The 13,785-nt window shown below is 43.4% G+C and overlaps 1 protein-coding gene across 1 annotated transcript in view; it reads left to right on the top strand.

The window, feature by feature from the left end:
- Nucleotides 1-450: 450 nt before the first annotated feature.
- Nucleotides 451-13,785, top strand: part of DCP1B (decapping mRNA 1B) — a 50,757-nt gene continuing 37,422 nt past the window's right edge. The window contains exons 1-3 of the mRNA XM_007469520.1: nucleotides 451-600; nucleotides 4,405-4,445; nucleotides 7,675-7,802. Coding sequence (XP_007469582.1) covers nucleotides 451-600; nucleotides 4,405-4,445; nucleotides 7,675-7,802 — 319 coding nt within the window. The remainder of the gene's footprint in view (nucleotides 601-4,404; nucleotides 4,446-7,674; nucleotides 7,803-13,785) is intronic.

Here is a 13,785-nt window from a genome sequence, read left to right as displayed (position 1 = left end):
AACACTAGCTCAGCTTGCGACTTAAGCACTCAAGTGTTTTCCTGGAGGCAAATATGGCAGCTCCGTGTTCAGGGCACGTGCTCTGTGATTTCTTCCTCTTTTTTTCACACAGAATTTTTAAAAGTGTACCAAAAGGTTGAAATGTAATAAAATTAATGAAGAACCACCCGGCGTCCGCGCACAAGAAATCGCAGTTCCCTCCCTGTTCAAGTTACGCAAGCTCGAGGCGTGTTTATCACTACAGGTCTGACCGCGGAGCGCCGAGGAGCAGACGTTCCCGGCGTCCAGCGATGGTCCGGTACCCGGGACGCTCGCAGGACCGCGCGGGGGCCGCCTTGCGGTTGCCGTGGCAACGATCGCGGGCGGGCGCGGTGCGGCCATCGACCAGTGACGCCTGCGCGCTCTGCGCTCTGCCGAGAGGGCTGCGGCGCCCCGCGGGCCGGCGGGAAGATGGCGGCGGCGGCGGCGGGCCTCCCAGCTGGGAAGGGGCGCGACATTAGCCTGGCGGCCTTGCGGCGCCACGACCCCTACATCAGCCGCATCGTGGACGTGGCCAGCCAGGTGGCCCTGGACACCTTCGGCCACCGGGCCAACGAGTGGGTGCGTGCGGGCAGGCGGGGCCGGGGAGGGGCTGCGAGCGGGCGGGAAGGTCCCCCCCGCGGTCACTCGGGTCCGGCGTCCGCGGGCACCTCCCGCCGCGTTGAACTGAGTCACGGAGCGCGGGCAGGACTCAGCCCCGCGGAGCGGGTCAGACACCGTGCTCCGGCACGTCCCGGCGGTCAGCTAGGAGAGCCCTCCGACGGGACACAGCCACAGTAGTTCACGTGGCCTCCCCACCTTCCGCAGCAGGTCATTAAAGTTTACCCGAAAACCACTCACAGAAGCGAAGACACTAAGAAGTAGGTCCTGACATGGGAGACAAGAGAACAGCTTTGCCCTAAGTTCGTAACCGAGGAAATTCACCGAAAAGAGGCAGGAATGGAGGGACGTGGGGACACCTGCCCCGCGAGGTCCCGGGGGAGGAAGGGCGCCGCTTCCTAGGTATATGTCTCTCTAGTTTTCGGGGGCATGTGTCGCCTGGGTCTTCGTATCAAGGACGTTGAGCGACGAGGTGGACAAGTTTCAGCGGCAACTTTTTAAATGCAGATATTCTACCTGCGGCTGTATACTGCTCTGTAGAAAAGCGCCAAAGGCATGATGTCCTAATTCCGCTGAGGAAATTCGGTAGTAGAGATGAGGATCGGGGTGTGTAGTTGTCTGGACTGACTTGACACCCGACCGAGAGTCTGGGGAATTCTCACAAGTTAACGGGTACAGGAGAGGTTCCCCTTGAGTAGCGGTTGTTTCCTACGGGCGTTGGACAGGGTCTCTGAGACACGTGTTACCATAGTTACAGAGGCTGCACTAGTACAGCGTTCTCAGAAGTCACAAGTGGCACAAATGCATTATTTACACGAGTTATGTTTTTCTGCTTCCTGGACTTGTTGCTTTCAGACAACGCATAGTTCATCCCTTAGAAGGTCATTCTTTCAAAGTACTCATCTTCAAGGCTGTGGTAGCCGAGAAAAAAAAAGACAGAGACCTAGTTTAGCTGCAGGGCAGTTGCTGGGGGCAAACAAATTGATGCCGCGTCTCCATATGCTACCACAACGGGAGCTTTTGAACATAAGCCTAATAAAAGTGTACAGGACATGCCTAAGAACAGAAGAGAAAGTATATGCAGGTGGGACGTAAAGAAGGGGAATTCTTATTACACTGAATATGGATGAAGGCTAACTTAAGGCATTTGGCAGGAGGAATAAGGAATGAAGCGGGGACAGAAAATGAGCTGCTTTAAGGAAGCTTAAGAACGATTATGTCAGGACTGGAGTAGGAATTTTGGAACTAGACCTACTTCCCATTGCCAGGAAATCCCACTCCCCCAAAACACCAGTGTGTTTTAATCCTGGTGGTATTTTCACCTCTCAACCCTTAGAGCAGTAGTTCTTAACTGGAGTCGATTTTGCTTCCAGGCAACACTGGCAGAGTCTTGAGAAAATTTTTAGTTGTCGCTTGGAGGAGGGACCACGTTACTGGCATCCAGAGGGGAGATGCCAGGGATTCCGCTAAATGTCCTGCGGTGTGTGGGACAGGCCCCCACGACAAGGTTAACCTGGCCCCAAATGTCAAAAGTGCTGAGCTTGAGAAGCTGCCCGATAGTGGTAGTGTACCCCTTGTTTCTAGCTAGTGATTTTCTAAGTTCTGTGTGTCAAGATCATTTGGAGTTTTAAAAAGTGCATCCCACCAAATCAAAAATCTCAGGATATGAGGCCCAAGCGTTTGATATTTGTCGAAAGCTTCTTAGGTGACTCAGATGCTACATATATGATTGAGAAAGGCAGATTTAGAGGGTAAATGAAGATTTACTTTTTCATTATTTTAACAGAATAGTCAGATGTAGATTGCGTTGTTTTGAAAGCGTCAGGTAGTCTGCCAAGTCCCAGCAGTTTGCAGACTAGCATTATTTTACATTCTACTTCATGATTTTAAATTTTGAACTGCTTAATTTTTTAGCACTTGTTAGTTTTTATAAGAGTGTAATGTTAAATCATTAAATTGTACTTTTAAAATTTAAGCTAAAGTCCCCCAGAGCTGTGAACTAATACTTTAACATAAAAGTCTCCTTTAGGGACTTCCCTGGTGGTCTAAGTGCTAAGACTCTGCACTCCCAATGCAGGGGCCCCGGGTTCAATCCTGGTTAGGGAACTAGATCCCACGTGACGCAATGAAGAGTTCCCATGCCACAACCGAAAGATCCCACATGCTGCATCTAAGACCTGGAGCAGCCACATAAATAAATAAATATTAAAAAAAAAAAAAAGAAAAGTCTTCTTTACTTGCAGGACCTGAGGAAGAGCTAATAGAATCTTGCTTTAACTGTTGCCCAAAACCCCAAACCTGGGCTTTGCCCAGAAAGAAAAAAAAAAAAAATCTGGTTACCCCTGTATAACTGTGGAGGGATGGAGAAAATACGTGAATTTGAGCTGTTTCAGCCAGAATAGACCAGAATCTACATTTCCAAAGACCTTTTTATCTAGGTGTCATAGAGCCTTAGATGAAAAATATGTTTTTAATCCAAAGATCTGCGTGGTGTAGGTTTGTTATCCCTTTTCAGTGGAGAAACAGACACAGAACAATAAACTAATTAAGTATTGCAAATTTGGAGTTAGAGAATGATTTCAGGAGAAGCATGCCTTTTACATTTCTGATTCTGGATGTTCCTTAAGGAACAGGTAATTTCTATTACTATTTCCTTAAGGAAGGAAACAGGTCGAAGGCTGTTAGGTTTCTGTGTGCTGATCCGCAGAAACATCCTGACTAGGATCTCTGAGATGAAACAGTCCAGGGTCAAATACTGGAAGACAGAAAAGTGTTTTGTCCTCGTAGCAAGTGGTCACTTAATAGTAAATCCAGTTTAAGGATGATGAAATTACTCAAGCATGGAAAGGATCATGCTTGCAATTTTTTGTGTGCCTTTTCAGAATCATCATTTTAATATACCTTTGTTTCTTAAAGAGAGTATTTTTCACCAAAATTACAGAGTACTTAAATTTTGAATGACTTTGCTAATGGATATATAAATAACAAAATATTGAGAGGTTAAATAGAATGCTGAAATTAAACCACATAAATAGCAGAGATAAATTCTAAATTCTGAGTTATAATACTCTGATTACTAGTTAATCAGACAAATGGGTACTTAAATTTTTTTTTTAGTAAGCTGAACATTTTCATCAGGGCCTGGGGAGATGGAAAAGAGCCTTTCCCAGTGAACTGAGATGATAGTTTATCATTTTAAGTTTACAACTTTCTCAGTCCCTCTCAGGCAGAGTTCTTGAGTCCTAGCTTGGTAATGTTTCTGTCTAATTGTATTTCAAAGATCAGACTTGACTCTAAATATTCCACATCAAATAGGCGATTAGTTTGTCTGAAAACTACAGCAGCATTGCTGTCTTCTGTGTAGTAGTCAGAGTAGAGTTATCGGCAGGTCCGCTGCTCTCCTAGGTGACAGGATACGACAAGAGAAAAGGAAACCAGAAAACAGAGGAGAAGGAAGTACAGACAGCGGTGGGTTCTGCGTCTGGCCGCGTCCCCAGGTCAGAGGGGAAGACAGCACTCTGGTTTAGTTTGTAAGTGACAGTAGGAGGATGCTTCCCGCTGCTTAAGCAGCAGAGTCACAATGGGCAAAAAATCTGCTTTTTCCTTTCCCTAAGAGTTACCCCTCTGTTACATAGGTTTGACCCCTCTTGGAACTGATCGAATTCCTGTTCTCTTAGGTGCTCATGTTCTCCGACCTCTGTGAGTGTTTCCTGTTAGTGAACAGAATATACATGTTTTGCTGTTTGTTTTGTTTTTATTTTTTAGGAAAAGACTGATGTGGAAGGGACCTTATTTGTTTACACAAGGTAAGAGTATTTCACTTTCATAAAGAAACTGATGGTCTTCCACTCGTGTCTTAGCTCTGTTGTGTCACCCTTCAAGTGTAGTTTTATTTCAGAGAAGTGAAAGAACTTAGTTTGAAGCTATTAGTTTGAAGTCATTAGTGGACATAAGGAAGGGAACACTGAATAATGGCATCTGTGTGGTGTCATGAATACTAATTTCAGAATATAATGTAAACTTCAGTATAGAGGAACTTAAATCTTTGTGTTCTTTAATTCAAATGAATGGTACAGAGTGCTTGAGTGTAATGGCTTGGCAAGGAGCTAGAAGTACACTGGTCAGAGTGTTATAGGTCATTTAACCAGCATTTGGAGGGGAGCGTTATTGGTGGCGCCACCTCTTGACTCCTTGAAGAGGCGCGACCCGAAATTAAAGAGGCCTCTCAGCCCTGCACTGTACAGCTAGTGGGATATGTTTCAGGGTAGATTTAATAAATTCCTGTTTTTCGGTAACTTTTATCAGCTGTTGCTAAGTAATATCACACACGCACACAGAGATGTGTAGTATGTACATTGTCTTCACAGCTAAGCTGTTTATTCACAGAAACATCCACGTAAGATCTCATAGCTGAGGCCCATCACCATCGGTGGGTTACAGAGATATAATACAGAGGCCTGGGGCAAACCCTTTCCACCCCACACTCGCTCATCTGTTCTACACACACTTTCACCTTTGAAGGTAAAGCACAGTGTGGATGGACTACCCCCGTGCCAGTTGGCCCATGATAAGCAGTGAGTGGGCGGGCGTGTGGCCCTGGGAGGCTCTACAGAGCTGCCGAGTGCAGGGGGGGAGCTGAGCCTCGCGGAGGCGGAGGCAGGGGCCCCGTGGCACAGCACAGTGAGGGCAGTGATCTGGGGCGGAGAGTGTGTATCGGTTGGCATGAGTTAGAAGCTGACAGTGAGAGTAAAAACATTTTGCTGGCTTGGAATATCAGACTGAAGGTGCTGAAATCTGTTTTCTGAGCAGTAGGGAGCCGCTGAAGGTTTGCGAGTGGGGGAGTAAAGGAGTGATGACAGAACATGCGGGAAAGTCGGTGTGCTAGCATTATGCAGGCACGGAGAAGACGGCGGTGGCGGAGCGGGTGTGAGGTGAAGTGGGGAGGGCTTATTGGGAGACTGCATGCGGGGGGCGGTGACATTTTAAAGTACTGGTGAGATTTTGAAATGGAAAACAGAGAGGATGACAGACTCATTGGCGGAATGGAAAGATGGGAGGTTAAGAACCTGGCTTGAGGATAGTTTTAGTTTTATTTTGAAATAGTGGTTTTGGGGTGATGGCAGGGCGTTCCAGTGGTGGCACCAGGCACTCGGGACGGGGCAGGGACGGAGGCACAGAGTGTGGAGGCGTCGGCATCGTTAATTTGCTCGTTGGAATCAGTAGAGAAGCTGAGGGGCTAATGGCTGGGTTTCGGGGTCAGCAGGATGCAGAGAAGAGTCACCACGGAGACAGGCAGAACTAGAGCAGCACACAGAGGCCCCTGCGGCCCAGGGCAGGTTCAGCGTGGAGGGTGGGCAGGAGGCAACAGTGGGAGTGGAAGGGAGAGCATTTTTAGTAGGGTCTTTTGTTGATGCAGAGGAGTAACAGGTTATGCAAGTGTTTTGTTTTGTACCAAAGCCAAACGTGGGCTGGTCTTTTCAAGTACTTCTTAATATACCCTTGAGTTCCTCATGGAGCCGCCAGTTAAACAAACCTTTAAACTGAGAAGCAGATCCTTCCCTAGTCCTTAATCTCTTCCCCACATCTAACTCCTTACGAGCAGGACCCTCTCTCCCCCCACAACCCCACCCTCCGATCCCAGATTCTAGAATGTTGAGGTCTTTCCTCGGTGGAGGATGACAGACAGCTCATGGAAATCACAAGGGAGTTTTGGGTACAGGTAATGGAACTGCCAGTGATGTATTTCGACTTAACAGATGTTGCTTTAGAGCAGTTGGTATCCCCTGAGTCTGTTTTATAAATTGTGAGATGGTGTAGTAACCGTACCATTAGAGGGGTGAAAGCCTGTTGTGATAATGAAACACTGGAAGAATCAAATTCTGATTCTGTATAAAAACACCTAACCCCATTTTTTAAATTATGTCTTTGTTTCCTCCTGTGTCTTTCTGTAATAGAGTTACGCCCGCTGGTGATTTCCAGAGTCCCCTCTGGCAGGGATCTTTGGAAGTCACTGTTCATTCTTCCCCAGAATTTAAGTTGAAATGATCGTCATGATTATTTCTGGTATTCATTATATGCCCAGCACCACTTTACCACTTAGTAAAATAAGTAGGCAAGGATTGCCTTCCATCAGTTTTAAAATTAGAAGTCTCAAACGAAAACTGTAGGTAGTAAATCAAGTGGTTAGAGGTGAAATAAGCTGAGCTGTAAACCCCTTTTCTTCCTGCTGCTCACAGCATTTCTGTGGGCTTGTTACCTTGTGCCCCAGATTAAATCGGTGGCCCTGCCTGTTTCCGTTTCAGTGTGTGAGCATGTGTATTGCAACTTGTCAGCACAAGTTGCACAGTTGGGTTGGTATCTGGCCTGTCCCCCAAGGGTAGACAGATGCACTTGTAGTTGTTAGTTTCTCTATGATTTGGGTTCTTCCTGCCTGACGGAGACTAGGCACTGAAGGTTTATTGAATGAAATTAAAAATAAAAAGTTACTAAATGCACAGTTTTATGGATAAAAACTTTTGTAGTAGCTTAGCTATGAAGCTGTTTGCCTTACACTGAAGAATACTAAATATCTGCTCTTTGCTTTGAACTGTATGAACTTTTAATTATACTATATCTCCTCCTAAGTTCATTGACCACGGTTACATCATTTCTCTAAGAAATTACACAGCTTTCAATTTCAGACCAACACTAACATTTTCTATAATTGTGATGTACGCTCTGTATTAACGATCAAGATTGTTTAAAGGTGTCTGTCGGTAATTTTTTTATCAGTAGCTACCATCTCTGCCTCAAAGGAACTTACAGCGTAGGTAGGGAAACAAGCTGTGTATATGTACATACGCACACAGTTAAGTAAGTAGGGCTGGACTTTACCAAAGCACCAGCATGGCCGGCGTGCCGTATGCGTCCCGCACATTGGTGCAGCCCACGGTGAAGGAGCGGAAAGGTTGAAGGCGTGTCCAGATGCCCCTGTCCTGGAAGTGCTCTGCTCTGAACGGTGTGTCTCTGTGTCCCCCTGCCCCTGGCAACCTTTAGGTCTGCTTCTCCGAAACACGGCTTCACCATCATGAACAGGCTGAGCATGGAGAATAGGACAGAGCCCATCACGAAAGACCTGGATTTCCAGCTCCAGGACCCCTTCCTTCTCTACAGAAATGCCAGATGTGAGTCTGAACGCGTGTTTGAGACTGTGTGTGACTGTTGTGTTTAGTGTCAGTGACTCTAGGGGTCAGCACGGGTGGCCTGGGAAACACGTGCCTCGGTGCGGATAGATTCTTCCTCGGGAGAGTTTACACGGAATGTGATGACGTGAGCATTTAAACCTCGTCCTCTGCAGCTGGACCACTTTGTGCTGTGAGCCTGAGCGGGGCTTGGGGGAGGCGAGTCCTTGGCCAGGAGACCGCAGGAGGCACCTCAGTGGTGCTGCAGGACCTAGACTAGCCATTCAGCTTGTGTGTCACTTCGGCTGAGCATCCGATGAGATGCTTGAGGGAGAGGGCCTGTCTTCCAGAAGTACCATCTTTTGAATACATAGTAAATGAAAACCAAAGTCCAAAGAGTTTTGGTCCTTAAGAATTTCATAACACTTGGTAAAATTTAAGTTCTATTAGGTAACTAAATGGTCCTTGTCAGGTTTGAAATGAGGTAGCAGTCGCCTGCCCAGAATCCTGTCCCCATTTCATTCTTGCATCTCATCTGACCACTCGTGCTGGACTAGTGGGCGGCCCACAGAAAAGTGGACGAGAGCGTTAGGGACTGCAGGAGCATCTCCACACAGAACACAAGAGCACACTATAGCTGCTTAAACATGTGTGCACGTGCTCCGTGCTGGCTTTCAGAAAGGCCTTGCAGTTAAGAAATGGTTACCACGCATTTTTCACCCCATTCTTTGAGCTCAAGATACAAGAATTCGCCTTCTGTGTACTACTCATTACTATCTTAACAATGTAATACAAGTAATATATAATGTGTCAACCCCATTGAATTGTTCTGAAGTAAATATAGCATCATTTTAATGCTATATTTACTTATATTCACATGTAACTAAGTTGTCGTGATAGGTGGTCATCCTATTTAGAAAATACAGTTAAATTTTTATGAGAAAAAAATTATAAGAAAGCTATTAAAACTATATAACTTGACCTTCTAATGGCAGGCCCTATGAAATGAAAAATTTAGTAATACAGAGAAATATTTTGTTTACTATTCCTATTTCTTTGCTGGAAGGTGTAGTTTAATCATTTGTAGCTTGTAGTTTGAGTTTTTTTGTGTGCTTGTTATGTCAGGTTATGTTTTCTTTTTTTGAGATTATTAGATTCTATGTCAGATTAATATGTAACTCAAATCCTAATAAACAAAATAGCCACAAAATTAAATATAAAATGAATGAATATTAGTGGCTTATAATAATTTTTGGTTGCCCTTATTTTGGATAAATACTTAGCCTAGTTGGTATAGATAATATTTTAAATTCTTATTACAATATTACATATTATATATTATGTACTGTACCAAAGATATGAAAACACAAACTCTCTTTAATGTGGTCGATTTTAAAAATAACCTTCCTCAGTCCCACAGGGTTTAGCTGCTAGGATCTAGTAAACGTGCTCAGCCCCACCTGGGTTCCAGGCTGTGCTGTCCAGTACCGCCCCATGGGCTAGGGTGGCTGGTCTGAATTTTACAATCTGAGCTATGAATGTAAAAGACACACTGATTTTCACAGACTCGGTACAAAAAAAAGGAATGTGAAAAAATCTCAGTAGTCTTTTATTGATTTACCTGTTGAAATGGTAATATTTTGAATATATTGAGTTAAATAAAAAGTATTATTAAAATTAATTTCACCTGCTTCTTTTTATTTTTTTATTTAAAAATTCCATTTGTGGCTCACATTTGTGGTTCACCGTATGTTTCTACTAGACGGCACTGTTCCAGGCGTTTTCATTCATCTTCCCACACTTCCTCATCACAGCTTTGAGGGACAGACACTCTCCCTGCTGTTTTGCAGATGAGAAAACTGAGTCTCAGGGAGGTGGCAGCCCTGACAGACCCACACATTCTGATTTCAGGTCCGTTGCTTTTTCTACACCAGCCTGTACTGCTCTCTCCACTGTTCAACATGAGTGCACATTGAAGGCAGCCTTTGGGCTGTGTATTAAAATGTTTCTAATGAGCTTCCATAAGACAAATGAAATCAATTGAACAACAAAGAGTGGAAGGGAATGGATCTGTTTACCTTCCTGAGTTTATTTTGCTTCTTTTCTCCTTAATCTTTGGCACATCTTGACTTTGCAGCCATAGTCATTTGGATTTCGTTTATTTATAAAAGCCTCTTGAGTCTCTGACATCACAGGTTCCCAGAAGGTTTTGCTCCAGGTGCTTTCAGCGTGTCAGATCCTCTCAAGTGTTTTTAAATAATTCTGATACTCTGTGGAATAATTGCATCTGGTTTGCATATTCTCTGATGATGTATAGATTCATTCATCATCCTTTGAACAATGAACCCAGCTTCACTTAGGACTGGTCTTTAAGACTCTGTACCTCTCGAGATCTGTCGAGTCAAGGATCTCCCTGTTTTAGTCCTGACATTTCACTTTGGCCAATATATGTCATAGGCCAGGTTGGGACATGTCAAGAGGCAGAGCTGATACAGGTTTGTGGTGAGTTTTTAAAATTCACTAGGTTAAAAAAACTGGTACATGAGGAGATAACTATCCCTTTCTAAAATTGTATGGATTTAGAAGAGCAAAATAAAGAAGTGAAAACTCAAACTTTCTTCATTTAATTAAAAAAAAAAAAAAGATGTATAATAAGTAACTGAATTTCGGCCAAACACACAATGCATGGTTTTATTACAGTAAAGGATTTATAGTGTTTAAACCTGGTTGTCATAGAATTTGACCTCTGTAAGCTTTATAGGTAAATAAGGTGCCTGTTGAATTAGAAAATATTTACCCAGCAAACATTTACTGAGTGCTGTCTCCCAGGCACCGTGTCAAGGCTCTGTATGGGTTATTTAATTCTCATCACTTTTCCTTAGAAATCCTATTATTCCTATTTTGTAAATGAGGAAACTGAGGTTAAAGGGATTACATAATTTACCAAGGTCTGTGACTGTTTTGAGATGGAAAGAGCACTTGAACTGAGAAAGCCTGTCTCCAGAAGTCCAGGCCCAAGCTGTGGAAGTGCCAACACATGAGTGATGGGTCTGAGCAAGGCTTACTTTTTAAGAAATGCTTAGTCTTGTAGTGTGCACTCCAGAGTTAAAAGGCGAGTTGCTTTTTTTTTTTTTAAGTTGAGAATCTACTGTATCTCCGTTATTAGAAAGGAGAATATCAAATAAAAACTAATGTAACAAAAAGCTGAATTTGACTGTTTCTTGCGTATTATTACCCTCTAGCAGCTGTTCGCTGTATTTGCCATTTCAGAACTAAATAAGATTTTGATATAGGGAGATACAGTTTAGAACTGTATCTTCCCGAGTAGATCATAATATTTAAGATAAGTTACAGACAGCAGTGACAGGTAGATTTCAGAGCTAGGCCAACATGTTGAATATATTATTGTTTGTGATTACAGAATTAGAATGAAATTCTTTGGGGCTGCTTGATTTCTTTGCAGACATAAGCTTGGAGCTTAGAGCAAATCAGAAAAGGCAAAAATCAAGACACCGAGATCAAAGCTGTTTTAGAAAACTCCTCAGTTTTAAAGTGAATTTACCATATTGGGTAGTTTTATATTCATAAAGAAATACAATTTAAATTCTTTATTGACATTTGTAGGATCTGAGAAAAACTGCTATAAATAATGATAAATGGTACACTGAATTAAATTTATAATTACAGACAGTCCTCATCTTTCAAATAGACCATGACCTAGAAGTTCCCTTTTAAAGGGATTGGTTGGTAGACTTTTGGCTCAACATGGCAGATGGAACACACTCCTGAAACTGTTGAAATGACAGTAATGGAGTAAAAAAAGTACAAACCCACAAGGGTGCAGGGTGGATTTCATGGAAAAAAATGGCATAAACGAGAGAGAGGAAGACATGCCACGACAGCTTCGTTGTTCACAATTGTTAACCTTACTGCCCTGCAGAAGACTCTCTGCCCTGTTGATGTCGGACTTGACAGTGCTATTTGGTTCTTCCCCCACTGACCCTTCCGGGGGGATATTGTGTAGTTGCCCTTTGGGCTCACCTGTGATTGTGTGGATTGATCTGGCCAGTGAGATATGGGCAGAAGTGGTACGTGTGACTTCTGAGCAGATGCATGTTCGACCACGTCCCTTTCCCTTCTGCCATGATGACTCGCAGTGTTCAGGCAGAGGCTGCTCTGTCAGCCTGGTCCTGGGATGAAGGCACAGAGGTGACCCATGATGGACTTGTAATGTGTATGAGAAGTAAACCTTTGTCATTGTAAGCCATTGAGATTTGGGGGTCATTTGTTACTCCAGCATAACTTGGGCTGTTATGACAGATACAGAGGCCACCCAGGAAAAGGGGGATCCAAGCACAGGTTGGAGGTAAAGGAGTTCTGAGAAGAGTGGTAAAGAGGAGTCCCATCATGACCCCTATGCAGCTGAACTAAAGATGAGTCAGTCTAAAAGTAGGAAGATGGAAGGCTCCAGGAAGCATGTCCAAGAAGAAATTTACACCTGAGAGTTTGAATCTCTTGGGACATTTACAGTTCCTTTTTCAGTGATTTTGGTAATGACATAAGAACATTAAAAACTGAGAGGGGAGGAAAAAAACAAAGACAAAAGGAGGCAATTCTTAATTCCAGGGAAAGCAAAATATTGTACAAGAAAGGAAATATAATCATAGTACACTATTTGGCTCTGCTGATCGTAATTAAATGATAAACACTAAATGTGAAATGATGTTATACTTACATTGGAAGGATGGGGAAAAGTGTGTGTGTGTGTTTGTGTGTGAGAGTGTGTGTATTGTCAGAGAACTAAAGCCTCTTCAATGGATTTTTCTTAAGAATCAAGAGGTAGTGTATACATGATATATAGGAAAAGAGGTTTACATACCAGAAAAAAAATTGGATGAGAAATAAATGGAGAGCAGAAATAACTGTCATGGAAAAGGTTGCTCTTAGGGAGTGGTAATCAGGATTATAATGGCTAGAGAATTGATCTGCTATTTGTTATGAAACCTTACAGTATTTGATATTTAAAATTATAGATATGTTTTATTTTGATAAAAATATAATTGGATATCAATACATTAATAAAAACAATATTTTAGTTGGTGGTTAAGTTTCTAAGTCAACTAAGAATAATAGCACACTAACATTATAATGATGTGCATGTGAAATACAGCACCAGTTTGGATAGCATTATTTCTGTAGGAAAATCAATTCAAGAGTAAAACTTGGGTAGACCCCAAGAGTAAAACCTCCTTAGCAGTGAGGCAGAGGACTTCTAGTGCCCATGTATATTGACAGATCGTTTGTAATGCTATGTCTTCCTGGGACTTCCCTGGCGGTCCAGTGGTTAAGACTCCACGCTTCCACTGCAGGGGGCACAGGTCCCATCCCTGTTTGGGGAACTGATATCTCACACGCCGGGTGGCACAGCCAAAAATAATAATAATAAAGGCATTATTATTAAAAAGAAAAAATGCTAGGTCTTGTATGAAATGCATTTTAGCGTGTGAACGGTAAACTGAAGCTTGAGGCCTTCCCAGCCTGTTGCCGAGTCTCAGCTCCATGCTGTTTGCACAGCCCTTTTCTCCTTCCAGTCCCACATCCATTCCAGCCCAGGCTTCCATTACCTGTTACCTGAGGTGGCTCATAGCTCCTGAGAACGAGAGCATAAGCTTCCGGCACCAGCCAAAGTAGCGTAAGTTCACAACAACACACCTCTCCCACTGGTTACAACGAAAAGTTCCGGACAGAATACAAAACAAAAAACCAAAAAGCCTGAGGATTCTGAAAGTAAACAATAACAGGCATATTGTCAGAACTTGAAGAATAACCAGAATGGTGGCTAGTCTCCTGACTTATTCTTCCCTTCTTTGTCTCCTGACTCTGACTCAAGAGTGAGCCACGTCGCAGAACTATGGGCAAAAACATCAGAAACCAAGAGCAACATCTCTGTGGACTGAGGACTGGAGAAATGGACTCCCTCTTTCCC

Source organism: Lipotes vexillifer, unplaced genomic scaffold (genome assembly GCF_000442215.2).
Source record: "Lipotes vexillifer unplaced genomic scaffold, Lipotes_vexillifer_v1.1 scaffold395, whole genome shotgun sequence".
Taxonomy (NCBI): Eukaryota; Metazoa; Chordata; class Mammalia; order Artiodactyla; family Lipotidae; genus Lipotes; species Lipotes vexillifer.
This window is presented reverse-complemented; position numbering and strand designations above follow the sequence as displayed.